Here is a 24,365-nt window from a genome sequence, read left to right as displayed (position 1 = left end):
ATGATAGGTCAATAGATCTCTTAGTTAGGTTGCTATTGGGTGGGGGTAAGTAGATATTTCCCTTTGACGAGGATCTCGTGTAATGGGAATGGACATTTTTAGCAGGAATGAAAAAGTCATCAAACACAGGTGGCAGACTATTGGAAAAATATTTTACGTATATTCTAATATATTCTACGTACGATAGCTGTTGAAACGACTATTTTGAGGTTTCCAACCATCCCATATCGTATACGTCGGCTATGTCGGATGGTAATTGTCTGTATAGACTCACGCAACATGTTTTTGGAAAGTATTTACACAATTATGACATGATTTTACAACTTAAAAAAACACAATTTTCTTAAAGGGCTTTGTTTAAAACACTGTTTAAAACATGGTTTGAACGAAGTGTTTTAATCAACCGTTCGTTTTAAATGAAACGCCAGTTTTGTCACTAAACATAGACGCATCGTGCGGTTAACCGGTCGTGCGATTCAAAGTTTTGTACATTCGACCCTTCTATGGCGAATATTTTGCTGCTGCGTCAGACAATAATGCACGGCCCTCTGATGCGGCCTCTACCGATGAATTGACTTCGAAATATCATCGTCCGTATCGTATCATTCAACGGACCCATCGCGATCATCACATGATAATTCCAAATTAGAAAGTAATTGTTTTTCAGTATCGCTGATATCGCTTTGATAAGGCAAGCCGCAGAAAATAAACACACGAAATCGAGCCGATATTTTTCTGTCAATAACATAGGACTACATCTAAAACAGGGCTGGGCACAATGATTCGAGTAGGCTACTATAATTAACAATTGCAAGGATTCGAGTTAAGTATAGTGAGCCAAAACGCAATATTTTTATTTAATTACATATAGTGACCGAGGAAATATGAAGATAATATGTCAAACAACCAAACATATGGTTGATAACGTTCACGCGTCAGATTAAATATTAACATGATTTTATAGGCTGGTCGCCCTCAATAACCAATTTGTCAAAACTAGGGATGAAAGTCGGTTGTGCAAGATGATGGCAATGAAAGGAAACAGAAAAAGGTCCTCAACCTGCGTCATGTCACTGTCCGTGTCCGGCCTTCGGTTCTGATGGCGGTGACTAGAAAAAGGTGAAAACCGTTGAACACACTTTAACATTGGGAAGCGAGTGGCGCAGTGTGCTAGCGACACCGTCACGACACCAATGGTTGTTGGTTCGAGTCTCGGCTCTACCATGTGTCGGAGGCTTAGCTATGGGCTCGTCATCGCCGACCTCACTGTGATTGCAGTGACTTAAAAAGCCCAGAAAGTACAGTGAGCCGAGCAACACGATACACCTCGACATCACGACCCGAGTGTTTAGTTATCATCTTAACCCAAATGCTACTATATGTGAGCGAAGCAGCGTATATCACCGCCATTGACGGTGGATGCCACGGTTTGATTCATGGCAGTGGCAATGTTCCAAAGCGTCGGGTATATATCTGAGATTCTCCTCCCCAACGTCGCTGTGCTCGGAGCGTCTTTGCAATGAAAAGCACAATGAAATACCCGATCACGGATCAATCCAAGGAAGATAATGAAAAGTTCGAGGACGACTAAAAACGAAAGATAAAGATAGAATACTGACACTAGGCTAATGGAAATTCCAGATTGAGGGACCATAATCGGTCGTTTCGACATTATTGTACCTGTTCATTGCATCGCATTGTAAGCTACATCCAGGATTTATCCCTGACAATACATCGTATGTCTTGATCGGGTAAAAATAATAGAACCTCCTGTCATGCCACACTAATAATCTGGGTTCCGTAATTTTTGTTATACGCGACCTTGTTAACCGCATTTGCTCGCGGCACCCCTGAGCAGTCACAGCAGCAGGCATACTCTACGCTCTCAGTGAAAAGAGTGCGTATTCACACCCATGGGTCTAAAAGGGTGGTATACGAGAACAGAACCTGACTCAGAATTATATCGCGGGCATAAATCCTACGTGCCGATGTGCACACCTTCCTATGTTCCTATTTGCATGCATAATTTTGAAACTGTTGTAGGCCTACTCGATTAATACCTCGGTAAAAGTTTGAAGTAGGTTCCGGTTTCGTGTGTTATGGGTGTATATATTCACACCCGTAGTAGGGGTGGTGCACGGGTGGAAATACACACTCATTTCGCTAGGAGCGTATAGTGTGCCGCGGCACACCGGTTGAGAACCACAGGCCCAGATACTGCCATAAGACCGAAACGCTTAGTAGACGACTTTAGGCTTCTCCACAAGCTTCATGAGCTCATTAACCTTCATGAGCTCCATCAAGCTTCACGAGAAGATTTGTTTTTCGGCAAATACCGTGGTTATCTAACCTTAATTGTTATTATATAGTCGCTAAAAAGCGTTGTCTCGTATCGTGCGTAGCTAATAGTTCAAAATAGAATGAAAGATTGAAAGTTATGATTGCGATATTTTTGTTGTATTTGTATTTCTGCATGGCCTAGGCCAGTGGTTCTCAACCTTTTTGAGCTCGCGGACCGGTAAAATTTCAAAAAATAGTCGGCGGACCGGTGAACCTTCAAAAATTGAATAAACCCGAAATGCGATTGCGATAAAAGCATGCAATCATTTTTTGCAAGAACGCTACTAGAGAGTGACATTTTGAGGGTTTTATTTGTGTTCATGACGGCATTCGTTAAATTCTGCGGTAGTCTGTCGAAGGCCGAAGGCCGTGGATTAACCGACTACACCAGGGGTTCCAATTTTTTATGGTCGCGACCTCAAGACACCTAATTCTGATTTGAAAATGTTCCGCGACCCCACCTCTCAATTTGGCGTGTTGACTACAAAAGAATAGTGAGCACCCCGCCCAACCCTACTCCTGGCCTATCTGGAAAGCTGACGACCATATGTGTCAGTGACGTGTCAATATCGTTTTCCGTCCCATACTATACCAATATGTCGTTATTTTATTACGCGGATGATCGCATTTGTACCGCGCGCGGTGACGACTATAATAATAATAATAATAATATAATAATTTATAGAGCGCCGAATATAACAATATATCATTACTACACTAGGGCGCTGTACATAAAAGGCAATAAAATATAAAAGTAAAGGATATGTATAAAAGACGAAGTGCATAGTTGTAGGGCGGAATGAACACTACTCTAGTTCGAACGCTCGTGCGAATAAAACCGTCTTGATTTTGCGTTTGAAAACATATAGCGAGTCACATAGTCTGATAGAAATTGGAAGATTGTTCCACAGAATGGCGGCCGAGGAAGAAAAGGTTCTCTCGCCGTAAGTCGATGTTCTGACTCTTGGAACGGACAAGAGCTTTTGCGACTGAGAACGTAGCGCTCTTCCGGGATTATACATTGTCACTAGCTCACGAAGATACGCTGGTGCACTTCCCTTCATGCATTTGAAGACGTACAGAAGAAGCTTGTATTCAGACCTAAATTTCACGGGTAACCAATGAAGGGATCTAAGAATCGGTGTTACGTGATCACGCTTCCTTGACCTAGTTACCAAACGAGCAGCGATGTTTTGGATCTTTTGTAGCTTGTCGATGCAATTTTGGTTTACCCCGTAAAGCAGAGCATTTCCATAGTCAAGCCGTGATATCACCAGCGACAGTATTATGGCTTTGCATGCATCCTCAGATAGGTAGTTCCTGATTCGACTGATCTTGTGGATATACATGAAGCACATCTTTGATGTATAGTCGATATGTTTTTCCATTGAGAGCATGCCGTCAAAGTGAATACCTAGGTTACGTACACAGGTCTTGGCTTGGATGGTGTCTGATCCGAATCTGATTGTGGTCGATGGGGCGTCTGGTTGGCGTAAAAATGATGAGTTCAGTTTTCTCTTTGTTTAACTTGAGACGATTTTGTGTCATCCAGAGCTCAATATCAATAAGACATCGCTGCAACTTGGATGACACGCTCTCCCAATCATTGCTATTTTTCATAAGACCGTAGACCTGTGTATCATCCGCGTAGCAATGGTGGAAGAAACCATGGCGACGGCAAATATCTCCAACTGGCTTCGTGTACATGAGGTAGAGCAATGGGCCGAGAACAGAACCCTGTGGTACGCCTGATTCGATTTGAATCTCTGACGAACGGACACCATCCACAGATACGCACTGCATTCGATCTTTCAAATAGGATTTTACCCATTCTAATGCCACGCCGGAGATTCCGAATACATGATGGAGCCGTTCCACCAATAGAACGTGGTCGATAACATCGAAGGCAGCGGAGAGATCCAGCATTATCAGAGCGACCATGTTTCCGTGGTACTATGTAGCTGCTTGAACATATAAATATCGAAGGTTCCGGCCAACTTGCCGCCAGTGATCTTTTTTCCAGCGCGCTTCTCGTGAAGTCGGGTATTGGCCAAACTGCTCTATTTCTTGGTGTGTCCTGGTGCAGAAACGTTCAGCGCCGAAATGCCGATAACGCAGCCGCTCTTTACGCGCCCCTAGATTATAGTATTTCAACGGCCTTAAGCGATGCTGGCGTAATTGTGAATGCAGGAAGATTCTTTAGATTTCAATAGTCAAAATTTATGCGTATCTTGTTCCTGGGTGGGAATACGCACAATAAAATCGAGAAATGCATAGTGGAACTAAAGCGCGCGAGGCGAGACAAAAATTTAAAATTTAATAATTTAGCATCAAAATATTCTACATTATGCTGATTAATGATATTATGTCGGTCACCATCGAGTTTGATTTAACAATAAGTGGCCTGAATTTTTTTATACTCCAAAATTTTTTTTCTGGATAGTTTAAATTTTTCGGAACGTGTCTCGCGGACCCCAAGCGAACCTTGGAACCCAGTTTAAGAACCACTATGTTAACACATAGCACTATCGGTAACTTGTTTTCCTGGAAGGAAATTTACCGTCCCATTGATTTCTAGGCTCACGACATTTTAATTTTAATAGCACCCGGTTCATTGGCATTCTTGTAATGGTCATTGATATTTAATTACTGTCCCCGCGACTCCGTAGAATAGGAAAACGGATCCGTTGAGGTCGTGACACAAGGTTGGGAACTCCTGGAATAACTCGACGTGAATTTTTTCTTCGATTCGATAATATCGAGACAAGAAGCGTTTTGGAGTCGGGACAGACACCTTTGCTCATTTCGCACTACCACTCGAATAAAATGGGGATGTTTATACTCAGTTTTGAATGCGATGTGTTGCTTCTTTTATCAATTAAGAAGCCTTCAACTTATTTTATTTTGCAATTGAAGTATAAAATTACAAAATGTCAGGCGGACCGGCAGAGTAGTCGTCGCGGACCGGCACCGGTCCGCGGACCGGCGGTTGAGAACCACTGGCCTAGGCTACTACTAGCCTACTGTTTTTACTAGAGCATGATTTTTGTAATAAAACATTAGGCTATTTCTTTTGTGGCTCCTATTATGGCCGTCACTTAGGGTTACCACACGACGGACACGTCCTCTTTTAAGAGGATTTGTCCTCTTTTTTGACTTTTTTGAAAGTGTCCTCGGAGGACGCCCAAATGCCCTCTTTTTTTGAGGATTTGGGTCAAATTTACGGTCAAATTTGACTGAGATGCCGTAAATCAGCACCGAAGTAAAACGCTCTGGCGGGTATTTTGGGCACTGAGCGAGAAAGTTGACCTTTTTTTGTCAACCGACTACGAAGTGAGAAAATTTACCATTTTTTCAGGATTTTCCTCCGGTTTTGCAAGTCTGTAAATTCTGAAAAAGTTTCCTCTGTTCAGATTTCCAAAATATGGTAACCCTACCGTCACTCATGTTAGAGTGCCCAGTATCGTACTGATAAGTTTTGAAAGCGTGGTAATAAAGGTTATGGTTAAACTGCGTGACCAATTCAAGCTCGATATTGCATTCGTGCGGCGCGTTGCGTCTACGAAATTTGAAAAGTGGCCAGCTACCCGTTTTGAGTTGGCGACCCCTGTCCTAATTAAGATGGATCAACAAGCTTTATGCAAGTTTTGTTACTATTCCAAACACTTCGGAATATAAACGGAAACTGGCCTGTGCCATATACTATGCCCATGAGTCCTTTTATTCGGGAGTTCTCAGTTTCTTGCGGTTGCATGTATTTCAATACTGTCCCATTTCACTTGTGTATCCATCTATCCATCCATAGGCCTACTCGTTGACTATATGGGTTGCTGGCAACTGAAATGAGTTTGCACAGTAGGTTAATCTATCTGAAACCGCCATTCCGATGATGCGAGTCCTGAAATTTTAGCAGTTATAAAAATCTGCTTCATATGATCTACACTACCCTACTAAATCACAAATTAAGTAATCAATCATTTTTCAATATATACTTATCAAAAGTAGCAATGGCCACCCAGAGGCCCGGAGCCAGATGATCTCGGACCACAAAATCCAAATCGAGATGTGGGAGATACAACCGGACCAGTAAGCGCGAGATAGTATAATCATAGCAATTTACAACGTTGCTAGTTGCTACGTTTTAAATGGCTATGATGTAATTATAGAGACTGTAGGAAATAGGAACATGGGACTACAGTCTCTATAGTTCAATGGTGATGCGTCCTGAGCGATAGATCGTGGGTTCAATCCCCGGCCGGAGTTGACTCGAAAATACTAGGGATATCTAGATATCCCTGGAAAATACTCTCGGAAACACTCAAAAATCTGGTATCAGCCGCTCTCTCGATTGGCGCTCAGCTTTCACGAATAGCATGGAGGAGAAAATCTGATCCGATAATAAATCTGATCTCTCTCTTATCTATCGTAGTCGTTTACAGCTCTGTGAAGTACTATGGTACCATGTATCCAGAAGCTATTTAAATGTTACTACCGTGCATGCGAATTGTGATTTGCGAATCATATTCATAAGGGTTTGACTATAGAAATTAAACATGGAACGGCAACGACCGATTTTGCAGCTTCGTTCCGCTTCGCAGAGGCTGGAGAGGAGAATTGTTTTGCGTAAGCGACTGTAGGATTTCTGGCAATCCAAAAGCTATCTTCCCGAGCGCAGAAATTATTGAATCTGGTCTTGATCGAAAGCTACTGTTGCACCGATTCCGAAAATATAAATTTAAATAATGATCAGGCACTGATCCACCTAGAATCTGTCCTCCAAGTCTGAAATATCGGCATTGTTCAGAACAATCGGGTAACCGCAACACAATGACCATAACAATGACCCGTTGCGACTCTCCGATTGTTCGAACAATACCGATATTTCGACTTGGAGGACGGATTCTAGGTGGATCAGTGCCTGATCATTATTTTAATTTATATTTTCCGAATCGGTGCAACAGTGGCTTTCGATCAAGACCATATTCAATAATTTCTGTGCTCGGGAAGATAGCTTTTGGATTGCCAGAAATCCTACAGTCGCTTACGCAAAACCACTCTCCACTCCAGCCTCGGCGGAGCGGAACGAAGCTGCAAAATCGGTCGTTGCCGTTCCATGTTTAATTTCTATAGTTTGACCGAAGTAGTAGCGTGACTTTGCTTATGGCGAGCTTTCAGTTTCAGTCAAAATGTGTCATGCAGGTATACCATCATGGCCAGTCCTAGAGTTAGAACGCATAAATTGCCATTCTATGCTAAATAACGATTTCGAGAACGCATAAATTGCCATTATATGTTAAATAACGATTTCGTTTATAGGTCATAGCTGAGCGAAATGGCTGCATCAACAGGTCTTTCAGCCAGTAGATATTTTTCTACCACATTTCCGCTGATGAAAAAAATCAAAAAAGTCCCAACGAAAAATTTCGCGGAGGTTTACCTCAAAGGCACGCCGGCGTTTATCCAGAGACAACTTTCAGATCCGTACGTAAGGAAAAGAAGACTAGAGAATTATCGCTGCAGGAGTGCTTTCAAGCTAATCGAAATTGATGATAAATTCGGATTTTTGAAGCCAGCTTCAATTGTACTAGATCTCGGAGCATCGCCTGGATCGTGGTCTCAAGTGGCTCGGGACCGTATGGAAAATGACAATAGTTTTGTAATAGCAGTGGATTTATTGCATTTTCCCGCATTAGACGGTGTCCATTTCATAAAAGGCGATTTCACAGATAATCTAGTTCAACAGAAGATACGGGGCTTGGTTAGTGAACATTCAACTTCCGGTAATGTGGACGTGGTATTATGCGATGCAGCACCAAAAGCTTCTGGTATTAAAGCTGTCGACCAGGACGCTATAGTTCGTATTGTATCGTCTGCGATATCTGTAGCATTCAAACATCTGAATAATGAAGGCACAATGCTGTTCAAATTATTTAGTGGTAATAATTCCGGGACATTGGTAAAAACAATTCAACCGTACTTTCGTCAGATTAAGTCTATCAAGCCAGATGCTAGTAGGAAAGACTCATCTGAGTATTTTGTGCTCTGTTTAGGATATAAGAATCGCTAGAATAGGATACTTGAAAATATGTCTATCAATCCTGAAAATCCTAAAATCCAGCAAAACAGAATGACCAAGCCGTTGGCTATAGGATAGAATATATAGATTCTGCCGAACAAATGTCGCAGCTCGTGGTATGCAAGAAAGCCCACAGTTGACAACGCCTGTCTTATATTATTATCAAGTATTATTTATTCAATTTTGCCTTTGTAACTGAAACAATATTAGATTGTCTAATCATCAATGTAGGCGCTATTTGAGATCGTGCTTCAATCGACTCTACACAGATTTTTACCAGTAAGGTGTTGGTTTCCTTTGCAGCTGTGCAATTTCTATGTCGACTGCAAACAGTCTACCGATTAGGTCTAGATGTTATAACTGAGTAAAAAATTTAAAATTGTTAAGACGAGCAGTTACCAGATTTGCTGACTTTGAAATCTTGATTTCATACAGATATAACTACGATAGATAAATTCTCGATTAGCAAGTTGATTGCAACATGCTTCGTGCAAGCTTCAATGTTGGACGCGGATTAATAAGAAATCACCAATGGCGGAGTGCATGCCAATCGGTGCTTCGTGCTTCTCAAGAGGCGGCTAGTGTAAATGGAGGGGAACAAACTTCGACTACGTATAACAACAAAAAGCATGTGGAAGGTCAAGGGCTGACTCCTGACAACCCATACTCGGTAGCGTCTCCGACAACCAAATGTATCGTTGGCTGCTCTTGTGAGCCAGAATCTCACGCGATCAACTGGTTTTACGTGACGGAGGGCGAGCCACAGACGTGCAGTTGCGGATATTATTTCAAACTCGAAAAAGTGGACCCCAGCACGACGTGGGTCCCGGAATATTCGCGGATTATGTACGTCGACGAGATGCGGGTCGATCCGCGGCTGCAAAAACGCGAAGGGATATTCCAGAAGTTATTTTCCAAGGGTAAGCGGCAGGTGAAGCCGCCGCCGTCAATGGCGGAGAAGTTGAACAGAACTAAGTCCAATTCGTGATTATTGTACTTGTTTTTGGTATATTAGCGTTCAATTTTATGTCTAGGCAATTACTGATGAATAACATGTTGAAATCTCTTTTTGGCATATCAGCCTTGCGACAGAAATTGGAACGGAAGTTCAGCTGCATTTGGTGCGCTGTAATTTGTGATTTTGCTGTGTTTTTAATATGTTATTATTCAGCTGTTCTATACAGCTCTTCTGACACCATGGTTTTCGTAGGCAATCCTAACCCAGTGAAATATACTTATCATATCGGTGGACATGTTGAATGACTTTTGACTATGTTAAATTGTCCATAGCAGCCTACTGAGCTTGTAAATGTGGACTGTTGTATAGGATTCAAGAACTTGTGCCTGTTATATAAAAATCAATACCTGAGTGTAGTTGAATTTTTTCATTTCGTGCGTATGCTGTCTTGGGAATTGGTTGTGAGATACCGATACATCACTTGTATTATGTCGGCCATTAATGTTCTGATATCACATTCGTTGAAACATTGTACCACTGTGCACTATTATGCTAAAGAATTAGTTGTGTGACAAGAGTATAATCATAAGCTGACTTCTCTATGAATTATTCTCACTTGAATAACTGTATGATCCTGCGGATGGGGGTGCATTTCCTATCTCAATGTCACAGTATATTCGTAATGTAATGTGATTTGCAATCTGTCTCTCTTGAATACCCATTCTGGGAACACCCTGAGAACATTGTATTAAGCTCAAGTCGTGATGTGACTTTAACTCATAACTCCTAATCATGGTGCCGTTTTGTGCTAATTTATAACATGACAGTGATGACTTTGTAGCAAGTGATCTTTCCAATGAACCCTTAATATGGTTCTCTTCATCTCACGTTTCGTTTGGGTCGTTTCCAGTTGCTCATTTTAAAATGAGTATTTATCATTAGCAGACAAATTAATGACGGTTAAACGTTTCCAACGAATATCCGATATTTTGACTGATGTGTGGAAATGCTGATGTTCTGTACCATATATGCTTGATGAGTTTTACTGATTTTATGCGGATAGTAACAACGTACCATGTGTGATGTCATTGATGAGGAACCTTCGATCACAGTTGAATTCGTCACACTTCCCATGAGGAATTCCCCTTATTATGATTCTGACTACCTTACAGTTGACGTTTGATTTTTAATAACGACAACTACAATATTCTAATTGATCTTCATTTGATATGACAGATTCCTTTCCCATGCTTACATTTTCTCTTTCTCCCTTATCGATACGTATTTATTTGCGTTCAGAAATCGAAATTAGCCATTCTAAGTTAGCTCGAGTAACATATTTCCTCAACAGGCTCCGGAAAAGCTATTTCGCGATGGTAGGTTGTTATTTTCAGTCATAAAACACGAAGCACTGCATGACTCAATATCTTGTTTGCCTTTAGCCGCATAGGTCAAAGAAGAAGTTTATTGACAAAAAGAATGCAGTTACTTTTCAACTTGTCCACAGGTAAATTGTTTGAAAAATCCTTGGATATAGTAATTTCAAGAACTATGTGCTTGTGTATTAAAAAATACTAACCACACAGTGGCTCCCCAAGCAAGTTCCAAAAATTTTTATGGTCATGACATTTTATAGTGTTCGAACGACTTGTCCGAAGTGATTTGTAAATGCTCACATATAGGCGATACTATGCTGGCTGTTAAGACGTCTTTATAAATCGTTCCCAGGAGTCAGAAGGATCCTTTAGCAGCTGATGATGAAGCCCCTCAACGTGTTTTGGTGCCAGTCACAGAAAATGCTGCAGACTATGACTTTGCTGAGGAGGTATGTAAAAATTCTTTGTGTTACCATACCGTGATAAAATGATGACCTCAGTCTTTCTTCTATCAGTCCATCTTTTAGATAATTTACGACAGTTCTCACAAAGACTTATTTCATCACGTCTTTGCGCTTTCAAATGATTCATGGGATTGTGAAATCTTCATGATTACAGATTTTAATATCCGATTATTACTCTGATCACATGTCGATTTTTGTTTGATTATTCGTCACTGTATACAGCAGACAACATTTGATCACAGGGAACTTCGTAGAATCAGTCCTACATATCTAGACATCCTCCCGGAATGTATAGTGGTGCCATGCGTTTGTTTACGAAATCATAATTCTTGCAGATCGAGGCGATTCAGGCGAATGTGTGCTGATGGGTCTATTTTTTGTTATCATTCAATATGTCACAGTAGATAATAGGAGTTTCCAGGATGAAAATTTTAAGATATGAAAAATGCACGCCAGGGTTGTAACCAAGTCACAAAGCTCCGAGTCACAAGTCAATCTCACTTCTACAGTTTTGACTCGAGGCAACTCCAAGTCATCGAGCAGAGGTTCGAGTCCGAGTCATAGTATTATGACTCGAGTTCAAGTCATTGTCTTGATGGCTTAGTTTCCAGACAAAGTCTTGTTAAATCCACTGTTATAACTCTCTTTGGTAACATCGAATAGTTCGCATTTATGATATACTACTTTTCCTCACTTTTAATATTTTCGGGTCGCATTTTCAAGTACCAATACCAATAGACGAACTCCCAATAGGGAGGTTACTTTACTATTCTTCGAAATTACAATGAAGCGTCGGTCTTGGCCCTCGAGTCTCGAGTCATATGACTTGGTTGCTCATGACTCGAGTCCAAGTCGTGTCAATACACATATTGACTCGAGTTGAGTCATTTTCTTATTTTGAGAAAATTACTTGAGCCAAGTCGAGTCATCAGAAAATCGTGACTCGAGTCATTACAACCCGGGCGAACGCATATGACGTCTCATTACCGTTGATCAAGAATAATTTTGTGTGGCCAAGGTGCGTTTCGCCCCTTCCTGACTATGCCTATTATTTGCTGGAAACCATGTTTTGTAGTGTCAGATGGCATTCCCATAACGGGGTTGACAGCTGGCAGAGATCGCCGATTTATTTTGAAAAAAATTCTCATTTATTCGACAGTTGTCGAGCAAGTCCACAGTTAAGTCAAAGTGCATACTCTAGGCCAGGTGGGTGTCTGATTTAAAGACTACTCCAAGTCGTTTCGGCAGCCTCCTATCTTTTCATAATATTGCAATCTTGTAATGATATGATATAAATTTCTCTAAAACAATTGATTGAGTGATTGGTCTCAACGCAGACTCCAAAACAAAAGGAGGAGAGGATCAGCGCTCAGCGGACATTCGGAATAGGTTTCGACGACGACTACAACTACATGCAACATCTTCGTGAGCCGGAAAAGCAGACCGCCGTACTCATTCCGAAAGATCCTTACATCGACTGCGAAGATCTGTTCGAAGACGCGGAGGACGGGGCCTGCGCGGAGGAAGGGAAAGCGAAGGGCACGATTAAAATGCCTTCCGTCGTGTTTGCTTCCAAGGACGAGGAAGAAGTCGGAATGCTGCATCGGGCTATTCCCCCCGTCGGTGAGAGAATGAGAGATTGGAGGATTTTGGCCTGTCTATATTTACTAGGTGGTCAGTCTCACTAATACTCAAGTAGTTATGTTTTTAGCTGCTTCCACTCCACTTGTGTCGGATTTTAGGCAGAACTACTTACTTTTTACATTATTATCCACTTGATGACAGCCTATTCTGAGCTGATGACTAAAAATAAGAGCTGGTTCATCACTATTGCCATGTCCTAATTAAGGCCTAATTGCCATCTAGTCTAGTTGAAGACATCTGTGGATCGTCCATGCAACTATTGTGACCCGTGGGCGCTGAAGATTATACAAAATAAGGACTTTGAAATGAAATTCTGAAGATGTTAGATCAGATGTGTGCAACGTTTCTTCTGTCTGTCGATTTCAGGACCGCAAGTAGACTGGGACCCAGACGTGGTGGCGGCGATGGACGAAGACTTTGATTTTGACGCCGCGGAAAATGTACTAGATGATGATTTTGTCGTGCGCGCCATAGGAGAAAACGGTGATGAAGACGCAGACATGTAAGAATTCCACGCGTTACAATGCCCGATGGGTTTCTGCTTGAATTTTGATGGGTTTTACATTACCATCCCCGATCCCCAGAATTAACAGAATATTCTAATTTCAGGTATTCAGACGATAGCAATCAGTGCTGCTACTCGGACGACGATTCCGTCGGCAGTAACGGTCCTAATAACGAGTTTTTCGATCAATTTTATGAAGAGGAGACAAGGTCGCGATTCACCCAATACTCGATGACTTCGTCGGTGCTACCGCGAAACGACCATTTGACTAGGTTGGACGATCAATTCGAAAAGGTAACATCTAGAACTCAAAAATCTGCAAACTGGTTTATATGTCGGGACAAAGGTAGTGAACTAGTGATGCAAACCAAACTGATATGAAGTGTCAGTTACAAATAGGCTTACTTTCCAAGACATTATCTTATCGATAGTATGAGGAAGCAGTAGCTGTGTTTCAAGCACATATATTCTAAATTACCAAGCTCATCTTGCTCGATTTGACTGTGCATTGTTACATTGATAAATGAAGCGTTCAGTTTAATAAGATTTGACGATTATGAATTCTCCGCTGTCGTTGATCTTCATTTCTTCGTTTGTCTGCCAGACGCGGAAACATACTATGTAGTCGAATCAGGCAATTTCTCTGAAATCCTCATAACTTAGGGCTGTGAATTATGATGAGGGAGCAAACTCTGTGCTTGTTGTATTCGCAGTTTTACGAAATGTATGACGACGACAAAATCGGAGATATCCCGCACGTTGAGATTGACGGATATCTGCCCGTCGATAATGTCGCAGAAAACGAAGCTGTCCGGCAGTTACTCGGCATTAAAGAGGAAGATGAAAAGTAAGTTTCGAATGTTTCTTGACCAACTTGGATCGTAAATGGCAATAATGCAGGTGACCAGTTGTTTAATCGAAACGTTAATCGTCAAAAAGCCTAATTTTCGATGATTCAAGCTAATAGAATTATCACTCGTGTTGATGTTGATTGTGACGGAATACCCATTTTGTAGTCGATCATCTGTCTAGAGAAATGCCCTCTCCAATAGTCTTATGCTGGAACACCAAAGATATCAAACTCGATGCCTTTATCCAAAACAACTGGAAACGAATGATGATAAACATTTTTCCAAATTTTCAGCGAGAGTCCCCTCTGGGGTGCAGTCGCACTCAGAACGTTCGCATTGCCATACACGTTTATTAGCATCCGTTATTCCACATTTACTGACCATGGTGATACCCTAGAATGGAACAGCGGCAAGTGATATCGCAGCAAGCACCTACCAGTAATAAGGAGAACGAACAGAGATCGACCGACAATGACGAATCTGACGAGGACGACACTGAAGATATGGTGAATGTTTACATGGAGCGTCCGAAAGAAAAATGGGACTGCGAGTCTATACTGAGTATGGAGTTGTGTGCGATGGCTGTTGTACTATAGTCCAATGACGTTTTTTCATTAATAACAGGCACATATTCGAATATTTATAATCATCCCAAATTAATAGACGACAGGCCTGAAGTGAGTATCTGCTATTTCCTAGCCGTTGTCCGCATCTGCAATGATTTTCATCACAGAAACCGATCCGGTTATCAAAGAAGACAGGCATACCGATCGATGTGTTGCCGACGAGAGGACTCACAGTAAAACAGGTAATGCGTTAATAACGTGGTGTGAATAATTTTAACACATATTGGAAGATGTGTGTATCGTGGGTGTGTCACATTGTGACTGGTAAATTGCCTGTGCAGTATGTAAATGTCGGATCTGTGAATTTGGCATGATTTTGATCTAGTGTTCTAGTGTTTTGACAGCTTTCGTCTATGCCTAACAAAATTGAATAAATTTATGATATATTTCTCAATTTTGACTTGTATTATGCCTAAAATCACTTCAAAGTTGTAAAAAGTTACTGAGTATTTCCCACTGGCTCAAAGTGACATACTGTTCGAACAATAGGCTTTTGGAAGTACAGAACTTCAATATAGCAGCAAATATATTCATATTGTCAAATTTATTCCACTGTAAGCTTTTCGACTGACTCTCATCAGGAGCGGATGTCCGTAAATGCGGTAAATCATACTTGTTGTTGTGATGTGACGTAATAGTGACAAGTACACAGAGTCATATAATAATGTTTGAACAATGTAACGATTCATCAGCATACAAAACGATCAACCGTTGGAAGAATTGAATTCCAATCTGTATATTACTGAAGAATTCAAATGTTAAACGTTGACTACTGTTAAGTTTGATTGAGGACTATATCTGCAGTAAATCGCAATTTCAGTCAGCCGTACATTTCAGTTGCATCTCCTTGATCTTCAAAATGCCAATGAAGAGAACAGAACACGTACCGTATCAGACTCTAGTAACGTTACTTATGAATCGGCTAACGTCCGCCGAAAAGGAGAGACTAAGGAAGAAAAGGCAATGCGTAAACAAATGGTGAAGGAAATGAGGAGGGTAAGTTATTTTGTAGGGGGCTTATGGGACTGTTGAATTGAAAATTACTTGGATCGTTACTTAGGAGCGGCGTGCAGAGAAGAAAGCCACTAAAATCGCGTTTCGACAAGAGAAGAGCAGACAGCAAAAGGAAATGCTGAATGTTCAACTTAACCTCCAAGGAGTGAAGATAGCATGAATTGTTGATCTTTGTGTATTGATCTCGGGCTATCGTGTTCACGAACTGCGGAGTCGGGCTCCTGCTACTAGCTTTGGTCTTTTTCCATTTTATGTGGCTGGTAACTGGAATCAGATGCGGCAATCACTGTCAAGCTTTGTCTGCGATGTCGGGTAATCCATAGTTAGGGACCTTTTTTCGAAGTCTGGTCGTTCGAGCGCAGATGCAACTGGATACTTGCGGCAAGAATAAAATTTGGTGCGAGACCTACCGTGTTTTTTCAATGTGCCTCGCAAAGTGAATGGGTATAAGGGTATTGACGTTGTGAGTGGCATGACGATTTACAGTTACTAAGCACTGATTATGTTTATGGATGGGAACTAAACCTAAGTTAACATGGAATAGAACAAGGGAGGGCAACTTCTCCGGTAGGCGGGCTGGATATGGGAAAATGAAGTACTTGGAGGCTGGATTACAGAATCAATACATTAATCGAGTATTTGTTCACCTATACAAGGAATAAATCGTATTTAATGTAAACTTTAAAGCATAGAGACCGAAACAGGATTTAATGAATATATTAACAATAGCTGTTGAAGTCGGTCAGACATACATCTGTGGTCGATCAAAATTGTCAACAAGTTCTTTGAGCTCTGGCTGCTAGTCGTAAGTATAAACCATTAGTAAAGAAAGCACGTGAACATCAGTTGTGTTGGAACGCATCCCTGTCTTGTTAATGTTCGTTGTCGAAAATGTTTGCTCGAAAATGTACGTAGACAGGTCCGTAAAAGCACTCGTCAGCCCCCCCCCAAAAAAACGTTGATCTTGGCCCTCCATACGGCGATAAACCAAACCTCTGGGGACTGCGCCCCCCCAAACCCCCTGAGGCTATACGCTTGTTGCCGCTACTTTTCATCTACATTGGGTGTCGGTTTAGTCACTTAGTGAGTGAGCTGGTGTCGCCTAAACGCGCGAAAGATTTCTATAATTCATGATTGAATCGGTCAATATGATCGGGAATTGCATAAATGGGGGGCAAGGGCATAAATGACGCTAAATAGGAAATTCGTGGTCCAACGAAAGTGACGACCTTTTTCATTTTTTTAGTCCACCGACCGCGAAGTGGGAGAAATTTACCATTTTTCAACATTCTCCTCCGGTATTGCAAGTCTTAAAATTTTGAAAAAGTGTCCTCTTTTCAGATTTCCAAAATATGATAACCCTAGACTACACTTTCATCATCATCATCGGTTTATTAGCAATTTTATCAGTTCAATACACCACAAAAATGCGATACAATGAAAAGACAGGAAGATGTCGAAGCGACAAGGAGTAGTCTATGAAATCTGACACCCACCTTGGCCTAGGCGATGTAAAGAGGAGGCATGCACACTGAATGAAAGTAAAGAAGATAGTATAGAAGAAGAATGCGACAAGAAATAGGGCGGCATGTCATGGGAAGCGAGATCGATAGGTCAGTCGTGGTCCGGTAATCTTGAGGATGGACTGTATTTATTTAGTAGTAATTGCTTGTATTTCGACTTGAATGTGGACATGCTCGTCGACTGTCGGATGGCCGGCGGGATACTGTTCCACACATCAGGTCCGGCATATTTGATGGAGCGATGATCTTTTCGGTCGATCATATGATATTTGGACGACGTGGACGCGCGTGTGTTGTACTTGTGCGCTTTTGATTCAGAGGTAAAGAAGTCATTGAAATATTCGGGGCAACGACCGCAGTGAAACTGATACATAAACTTGGCGATTTCTAGTTTCCGCATATCTTCTATGTTTAGGACGCCGAATCTCTTCAGCAGCGACTTATTGGATGGGCAGCCAGGCCCCTTTGGGGCCCTATAGCTATGATTCGGAGCACTTTATGCTGTAGTTTCTGCAGTGGCTTGAGTGCAGTTTTACTGGCAGCCCCCCAACAGAGGATGCCATAATGTAACTTCGATTGGATTAAGGATTTAAAGAGTATCAGAAGAACCCATGCTGGCATGAAGCGCCCAAGGCTGTAGAACAGGCCGCACTTCGGTGATAATTTAGTTTCTAGGGACTGAATATGACTCTTCCAGGACATGTTCGAGTCCAGTAAAACTCCGAGATATTTGGCATTATCTGTGTTGGAAACGGGCTGACCAGCGATATTAACGGTTAGGTTATTTTTTGAATTAACTGTCAGCAATTGCGATTTCGAGGCGTTTATGCAAAGGTTGTTCTGGGCCGTCCACTCATGGACTTTGGGCATTTGGTCACCAGTCAGGGCATCCAGCTCTGCCGTCGAAGATGCGGAAGAGAGGAAGTGAGTATCATCAGCGAACAGTGTAGTGTTCAATGAGCAGGTTTCAAAAATGTCGTTGACATATAAGGTGAAAAGGACCGGTCCAAGTACTGAGCCCTGGGGCACACCACAGGTCACCGGGTGAGGAGAGGACAAGGTGTCTGAGATCGCAACCATTTGTTGGCGTCCAGTGAGGTAACTTTTCATGAGCTCAAGTTGTGGGCCCCGAAGTCCGTAACGCGCCAATTTCGAGATGAGAATTTTATGATCTACGCAGTCAAACGCTTTTTTTAGGTCGAGAAAAATGCTACATCCCACATTTCGCTTCTCTTCACTTGCTCATTTAACACAAGAACAAACCCCATACGTATTCCGAGCCTGAGACCGATTTTCTTAGTCCCAAAAGGGAACCGATGACAGAAGCGAATATGATAACTGATAAATCGCTTCTCAAAAGATTTGGTGTTCAAAACTTAGAAGATATGAGGAAGCTAGAAATTGCCAAGTTTATGTATCAGTTCCATTGCGGTCAATGTCCCTCAAATTTCAACGACTACTTCACCTCGGAGACAAAAGCGCACAAGTACAGCACACGCGCGTCAACGAAGAACAACTACCATATGATCAGGACTGAATAGTGAATACAAGAAAACGCATTGCTCTATCAAGTAAGCTGGACCCCAATTGTGGAACAGCATCTCGCCGGCTATCCGACAGTCGTCGAGCATGTCCGTATTCAAGTCGAAATACAAGCAATTTCTTCTAAATCAATACTAGTCTTCAGGATTACCGGACCACGACCTAACATCGACTTCGCCCTCCGCCACATGCCACCTCATTTTGTCGCTTGAGTCTTATTATATTCTCTGCATTACTTTTCGTTCAGTGTGCATACTGTGCATGCCTCTTATTTACTTCGCCTAGGCTAAGGTGGGTGTCTGATCTTAATGGCTACTCCAAGTTGTTTCGACACCTTCCTATCTTTTCGTTGTAGGCCTATCGCAGTCTTGTGATGTTGAAACGATGAAAATATTAATAAACCTGTTTGATTGAACTTACCCAATTGCGTGGGCCAATTCATGAATGATTGCATATTCTGTGCAGCCCTGTGCTATAGGATAGCCTACACTCAGTTATATATCCCTGGTGTTGCCAAGGATGTACATTGTACATACAATGTACAACATTTGAATTGAAAAACGGAGTGACGTCATTACGTTAAAGTCTAATTTTGCGTGGACATTCATGCTTGCCTATAGTGATTTGGCATCGATGTTTTTAATTTATTAAAATGTTCATGTGCAGCTTTCTTCGATCCCTTTGACTTTGGAAAAGCTGGAAAACCACTCATTGATGTGTGAGTGTATATGACCTTCACCAATTTTTGTATCCCTCAATCAGATTGGATCGAATGCAAAGGATATTATTTATATTCGCGAGAATCTGTTTCAGTATAGCGCCGAAAATATGAATTTGCTTGGGGAAATAAATAATGATCAATATTGTCTGATGTGAAAGACGATTGCAGAAAACTTGATGAATTTGTCATTTGTTAAGTCTTCCCGTAACTTCATTGGTGTTAATGAATACATCCTCCTCATACTTTATGTAATAGATTTCCCCTGGCTTTAAAATTTGGTGTGTTTTTCGTCGATCTGGTGTTTTTTAGTCGGCAAATCCAGGGGTGTCTTTAATTTGTACATGTCGCCATGAGGCGTCGGCAGGCGACGCCCTCGGTGTCCCAATGTAACCAATGTCGACGTGTATCTATAAATCTGTATCTGTATCTGTAAATACAGTCCATCCTCAAGATTACCGGACCACGACTGACCTATCGATCTCGCTTCCCATGACATGCCGCCCTATTTCTTGTCGCTTTTCTTTTTCTATGCTGTATTCTTTACTTTCATTCAGTGTGCATGCCTCCTCTTTACTACGCCTAGGTCAAGGTGGGTGTCCGATTCCATTGACAAATCCAAGTCGCTTCGACATCTTCCTGTCTATTCATTGTATCGCATTTTTTGTGGTGTATTGAACTGATAAAATTGCTAATAAACCAATGATGATGATGATGTCAATGTCGCCAATGTCAGCAATGTCGCCAATGTCACCAATGTCCCCAATGTCGGCTATGTCACCAATGTCGCCAATGCCGACATTGCCGGCAATGCCGCCATTGCCGACAATTCCGACATTGCCGACGATGCCGCTCGGGGGCCAAAACTAGGGTACTGTAATAAATGGCGTAAGTAGAAATGAAAAGCAGTCAATGATGGCGTACGTATTGGATAGAAAGACATAATATCGCTCAAAATCGAGTCGCGGGCCTCATTTGGCGCAATCTCGGCGACGACGAACTATGTTCGCAAATCAAAATATCCAAGTAATTATATTGGAATCTGCTTTGTATATGACAGCGATTTCAAGTTTCAAGCCAGCCCTTCCTTATCTTTTGACAACTCGAGCCTTGGCACACATCTTCTGAACGTTTATGTTTTAGTATTAGCGGATATCAATTAGGCAGGCTAGGCCTACGCCCATTACGGTTTATGGCGAATCGCGCAGATTCGATGTTATTCAGTTTCAAGATGTCACTAACTCATTCAACGGTAGAGTTGATGGAGAGGGCAAGTGAATGACGTGTCCATCATCATCATTGGTTTATTAGCAATTTTATCAGTTCAATACACCACAAAAATGCGATACAATGAAAAGACAGGAAGATGTCGAAGCGACTAGGAGTAGTCTATGGAATCTGACACCCACTTTGGCCTAGGCAATGTAAAGAGGAGGCATGCACACTGAATGAAAGTTAAGAAGATAGTATAGAAAAAGAAAGCGACAAGAAATAGGGCGGCATGTCATGGGAAGCGAGATCGATAGGTCAGTCGTGTTCCGGTAATCTTCCACGGCCGCACAAATTTCCTTCTATGGCCGCTGGTTGGCCATCCCTGGTTTACACCAGTGTTGGGATCAAGTCACTACCTTCGAGTCACGAGTCATTTCGAGTCATTGCACATTTTGACTCGAGTCAAGTCAAGTCACTAGATTTTCGAAGGTGACTCGAGTCAAGTCAAGTCACTAGATTTTTGGAGGTGACTCGAGTCAAGTCGAGTCAAGTCAAGTCAAGTCACGAGTCAAGTCATAATTCAAGTCAAATTGCCTTTTCGAAGTATGAGGCACGTCATTACATTTTGCTAGCTAGCTGAAATATAGATTGAGTGGTCACTGGTCATTGATTCTGAACCGATGAACGAAGATAAAGTAAATATACACGCAGGAAGGCCTTGTATCGCTCACATATACGTGGCATAGCCCCAGTTTATAGTTACCAGCCAAAATAGCGAATAGATAATAGAAAATCGAATTGATAAGATGCAATACATAACCCATTTACAAATTGATATGACACAATTCGAGCCTGCGCCAATGGTTGAGTAATATATAAACTATATCCGAATTCGATTTCAATAAAACAAGAGGTTTGGTTAAGGTAAGAACTGAGAACAGAAATAGATATCTTGCTATTAAATCATTTTACTATATGTTACGGCAACGTAAGCTATAAGCTTCGATCACTTCGTTTGCATAAAATTTATTTGTGAGAGTACAATATGGAGGCTCAGTAAAACGCACGATCATTGAATGATTGGTCGCTCTCACGGCGTTTCACACCAGCGTTTCGCGAACAATCCGACCATATGCTAGATATGTTGATTTTTATCGACACCGATTACTTGATGACTTGAAACTGACTCGAGAATTTTGCTCCGAGTCACGAGTCAATCCGCGTTTCTGATACGCCGAGTCAAGTCAAGTCATTTCAGCAAAGTGACTCGAGTCAAGTCAAGTCATACGAAAAAGGTGACTCGAGTCAAGTCATGACTCGAGTCATCCCAACACTGGTTTACACGAATGACATGGCGAGGAGAAGCCTAGATTAACCTCCAACACATTAGGTAGGAATAGCGAGGAGTCTAGATAAACCTGCAACACTTAAATAGGAATTCTGGAGCCAACCTCATCGGTCGGACTCGAACTCGCAACCGAGCGAGATAGTGTACTTTTTGCCAGCGTACCTACGCCCGGTCGTGTATTTTCATCGCGAATCTTACACTGGAATGTATAAAGATTTCGACGTTTATTCAATTCAACGTAGGCCTAAAAATGTAAATAATATGATTAGTTATAAACAATTTGCGTTTGTGGCCATGCAATCTTCAAGTCTTCCCGTCATTCGAGTACAGGTCAAGTCAATACCAAGATTGATTCAAGTCGAGTCACCAAAAATCCTGTCATTACAGTACCCTAGTTTCGGCCCCCGAGCGGCATCGCCGGAATTGCCAGCATTGGCGACATTGACAAAATATATACACGTCGACATTGGCGACTTGTACAAATTAAAGACACCCGCAAATCCAGTGTCTTTTCACGAACTTCGAGTGGCAACACCGACCGCGCGTAACCCTATCAAACTTTCATATGCGGATTAGCAGTTTTCAATCACACGATTAGCAATCTTCCGGATCAGCTAACATGACGTCGGCCCAAAATGCGTCACGATTAGCGGCTTTTATTCACCCTATTAGCATTCTACGGGATCACCTAACTTTATTATCTCCGCCCTTAGAGTTGTACAATCTTATACAAGTAACTTCGCTGTCAGGCCACAGTATCCTAGAGAAAACTCTCGTTATTTTGTTGTTTTTTTTGTATACAAAACCGCCAATATCCCCAGAACGGCTTTAGACAGACACAAGTCAATGCTTGCACCAGGGTTGTAATGACTCGAGTCATGACTCGACTCGAGTCAGACTCGAGTCACGATTTTTTTATGACTCGACTTGACTCGAGTCATTTTCTTGAAATGGGAAAATGACTCGACTCGACTCGAGTCAATATTTGGATTGACTCGACTTGTACTCGAGTCATTACGCATGACTCGACCCAAGTCATTGACTCGGCTTATTTTATATGACTTGAAGATGAAGAAATTTGCGAATCATAATGGCTAGATCAACGCATCCGACGAATTCTGCCGACATCGCTATTTGTCACCACTGCTTTCGTTGCACTTGTCTGATATCAGATATGCCGCCGTAAAAACAACAGAAAATGATACATAGTAGCAATGCATTGTACAAAATCGTCCAGTGATGAAGAGGTAATAGATCCTCCGCAATTAAAGTACTCAAGACTTTTCAATTATACAAGCAAACAATTGGATCAAAGTTCAATTAGAGCCAATGAAATGACTCAGATGGTGAAGAGACTGATAAGCTCATGTGTAGATTTGAAGGCGATGATTCTTTGCATTTTTGGGCGACTAGAAAGAATGAGTATTAAATGCTCTTCAGTGTGGTTCAAAATTGCTTGTCAATTCCTGCATCGAGTGCACTAGTGGAGCGTGTATTCAGTAGATGTGGATTCATTCTACGGCTATGCCGCTTTAACATATTTGAGAATCTCCTTTTCACATTAGTATTTTTGAGGTGTAACTCATTGATTTGATCTGCTGTCTGTGAAAACACACAATGCCCCTCGTCCATTTGACGTTTTGTTAGGTATGTGCATTGTGCACGTGAGTAATAATGAATGGCTAATGTTGTGTGATGTTTGTACAATGTGGCTGTTCTAAAATAAATTCTTTTTTATTTTACTGGGTGGTTACTTGATAAAATTGTTATGTTGCATAAAAGGAACACTGAATCTGGCTCAATTTGAAAAAAGTGGAATCAATGATGTGGGAGGAGAATATTTTGGATTTGAAAATAAATGGAGTATTTTAGTGAGAAATTCTTTCATATCATATAATTACATAGTAGTAAGCCGACTATTTTTTCATATCCAAAACATTCTACTATAATAACTTCACTTTTTCTAGTTGGAATTGAGTCAAATTTGCTATGAATCATATTTTTACACAATGTAACAATATCATGAGATAGCCGGTAAAATTCGAAAATCTCTATTTGTAATTAGTCTAAAATTTTCTTTCATAGCATTGCTTTCTACTGGTTGGAATTGAGCCAAATTTGATTTTTTAGGCAATCTAGCAATTTTCAGAAGTAGCCGGAAAATTTGA

At 41.5% G+C, this 24,365-nt stretch overlaps 3 protein-coding genes and 1 long non-coding RNA gene across 4 annotated transcripts in view; 3 read left to right on the top strand and 1 right to left on the bottom strand.

The window, feature by feature from the left end:
• The window catches only part of LOC145448292 (uncharacterized), an 82,600-nt gene extending 63,874 nt beyond the window's left edge, over positions 1-18,726 (bottom strand). The window contains exon 1 of the long non-coding RNA XR_013917860.1: positions 17,227-18,726. This is a non-coding gene — a long non-coding RNA (uncharacterized LOC145448292). The remainder of the gene's footprint in view (positions 1-17,226) is intronic.
• On the top strand, positions 7,617-8,857 carry LOC145448281 (ribosomal RNA large subunit methyltransferase E-like). The gene has a single exon (XM_080326648.1). It carries the CDS (start codon positions 7,673-7,675, stop codon positions 8,405-8,407), a length of 735 nt encoding a protein of 244 aa, XP_080182774.1. The 5' UTR covers positions 7,617-7,672; the 3' UTR covers positions 8,408-8,857.
• LOC145448283 (uncharacterized) lies at positions 8,855-10,676 on the top strand. The gene has a single exon (XM_080326651.1). The coding sequence runs from the start codon at positions 8,898-8,900 to the stop codon at positions 9,402-9,404; it is 507 nt and encodes a 168-aa protein (XP_080182777.1). The 5' UTR covers positions 8,855-8,897; the 3' UTR covers positions 9,405-10,676.
• LOC145448275 (protein LTV1 homolog) lies at positions 10,604-16,263 on the top strand. Its single transcript, XM_080326637.1, has 12 exons — positions 10,604-10,750; positions 10,817-10,881; positions 11,103-11,199; positions 12,552-12,837; positions 13,225-13,360; positions 13,468-13,657; positions 14,077-14,210; positions 14,612-14,775; positions 14,839-14,891; positions 14,948-15,022; positions 15,678-15,836; positions 15,901-16,263. The coding sequence occupies exons 1-12, from the start codon at positions 10,604-10,606 to the stop codon at positions 16,012-16,014; spliced, it is 1,620 nt and encodes a 539-aa protein (XP_080182763.1). The 3' UTR covers positions 16,015-16,263.
• Positions 18,727-24,365: the final 5,639 nt, after the last annotated feature.

Source organism: Botryllus schlosseri, chromosome 10, assembly GCF_051294905.1.
Source record: "Botryllus schlosseri isolate E-star chromosome 10, Bs_hap1, whole genome shotgun sequence".
Lineage (NCBI taxonomy): Eukaryota > Metazoa > Chordata > Ascidiacea > Stolidobranchia > Styelidae > Botryllus > Botryllus schlosseri.
The sequence above is the reverse complement of the archived record's forward strand: the minus strand, read 5'-3'. Positions and strand labels throughout refer to the sequence as shown.

What these genes read in the sequence shown, in the direction of transcription:
- LOC145448275 (XM_080326637.1), top strand. Translation starts at nt 10,604, where the DNA reads ATGACAGATTCCTTTCCCATGCTTACATTTTCTCTTTCTCCCTTATCG. An exon ending in GGTGATGAAGACGCAGACAT is followed by an intron (nt 13,361 to 13,467) that starts GTAAGAATTCCA and finishes TTCTAATTTCAG; the next exon opens with GTATTCAGACGATAGCAATC. An exon ending in ATTAAAGAGGAAGATGAAAA is followed by an intron (nt 14,211 to 14,611) that starts GTAAGTTTCGAA and finishes GTGATACCCTAG; the next exon opens with AATGGAACAGCGGCAAGTGA.
- LOC145448281 (XM_080326648.1), top strand. Translation starts at nt 7,673, where the DNA reads ATGGCTGCATCAACAGGTCTTTCAGCCAGTAGATATTTTTCTACCACA.
- LOC145448283 (XM_080326651.1), top strand. Translation starts at nt 8,898, where the DNA reads ATGCTTCGTGCAAGCTTCAATGTTGGACGCGGATTAATAAGAAATCAC.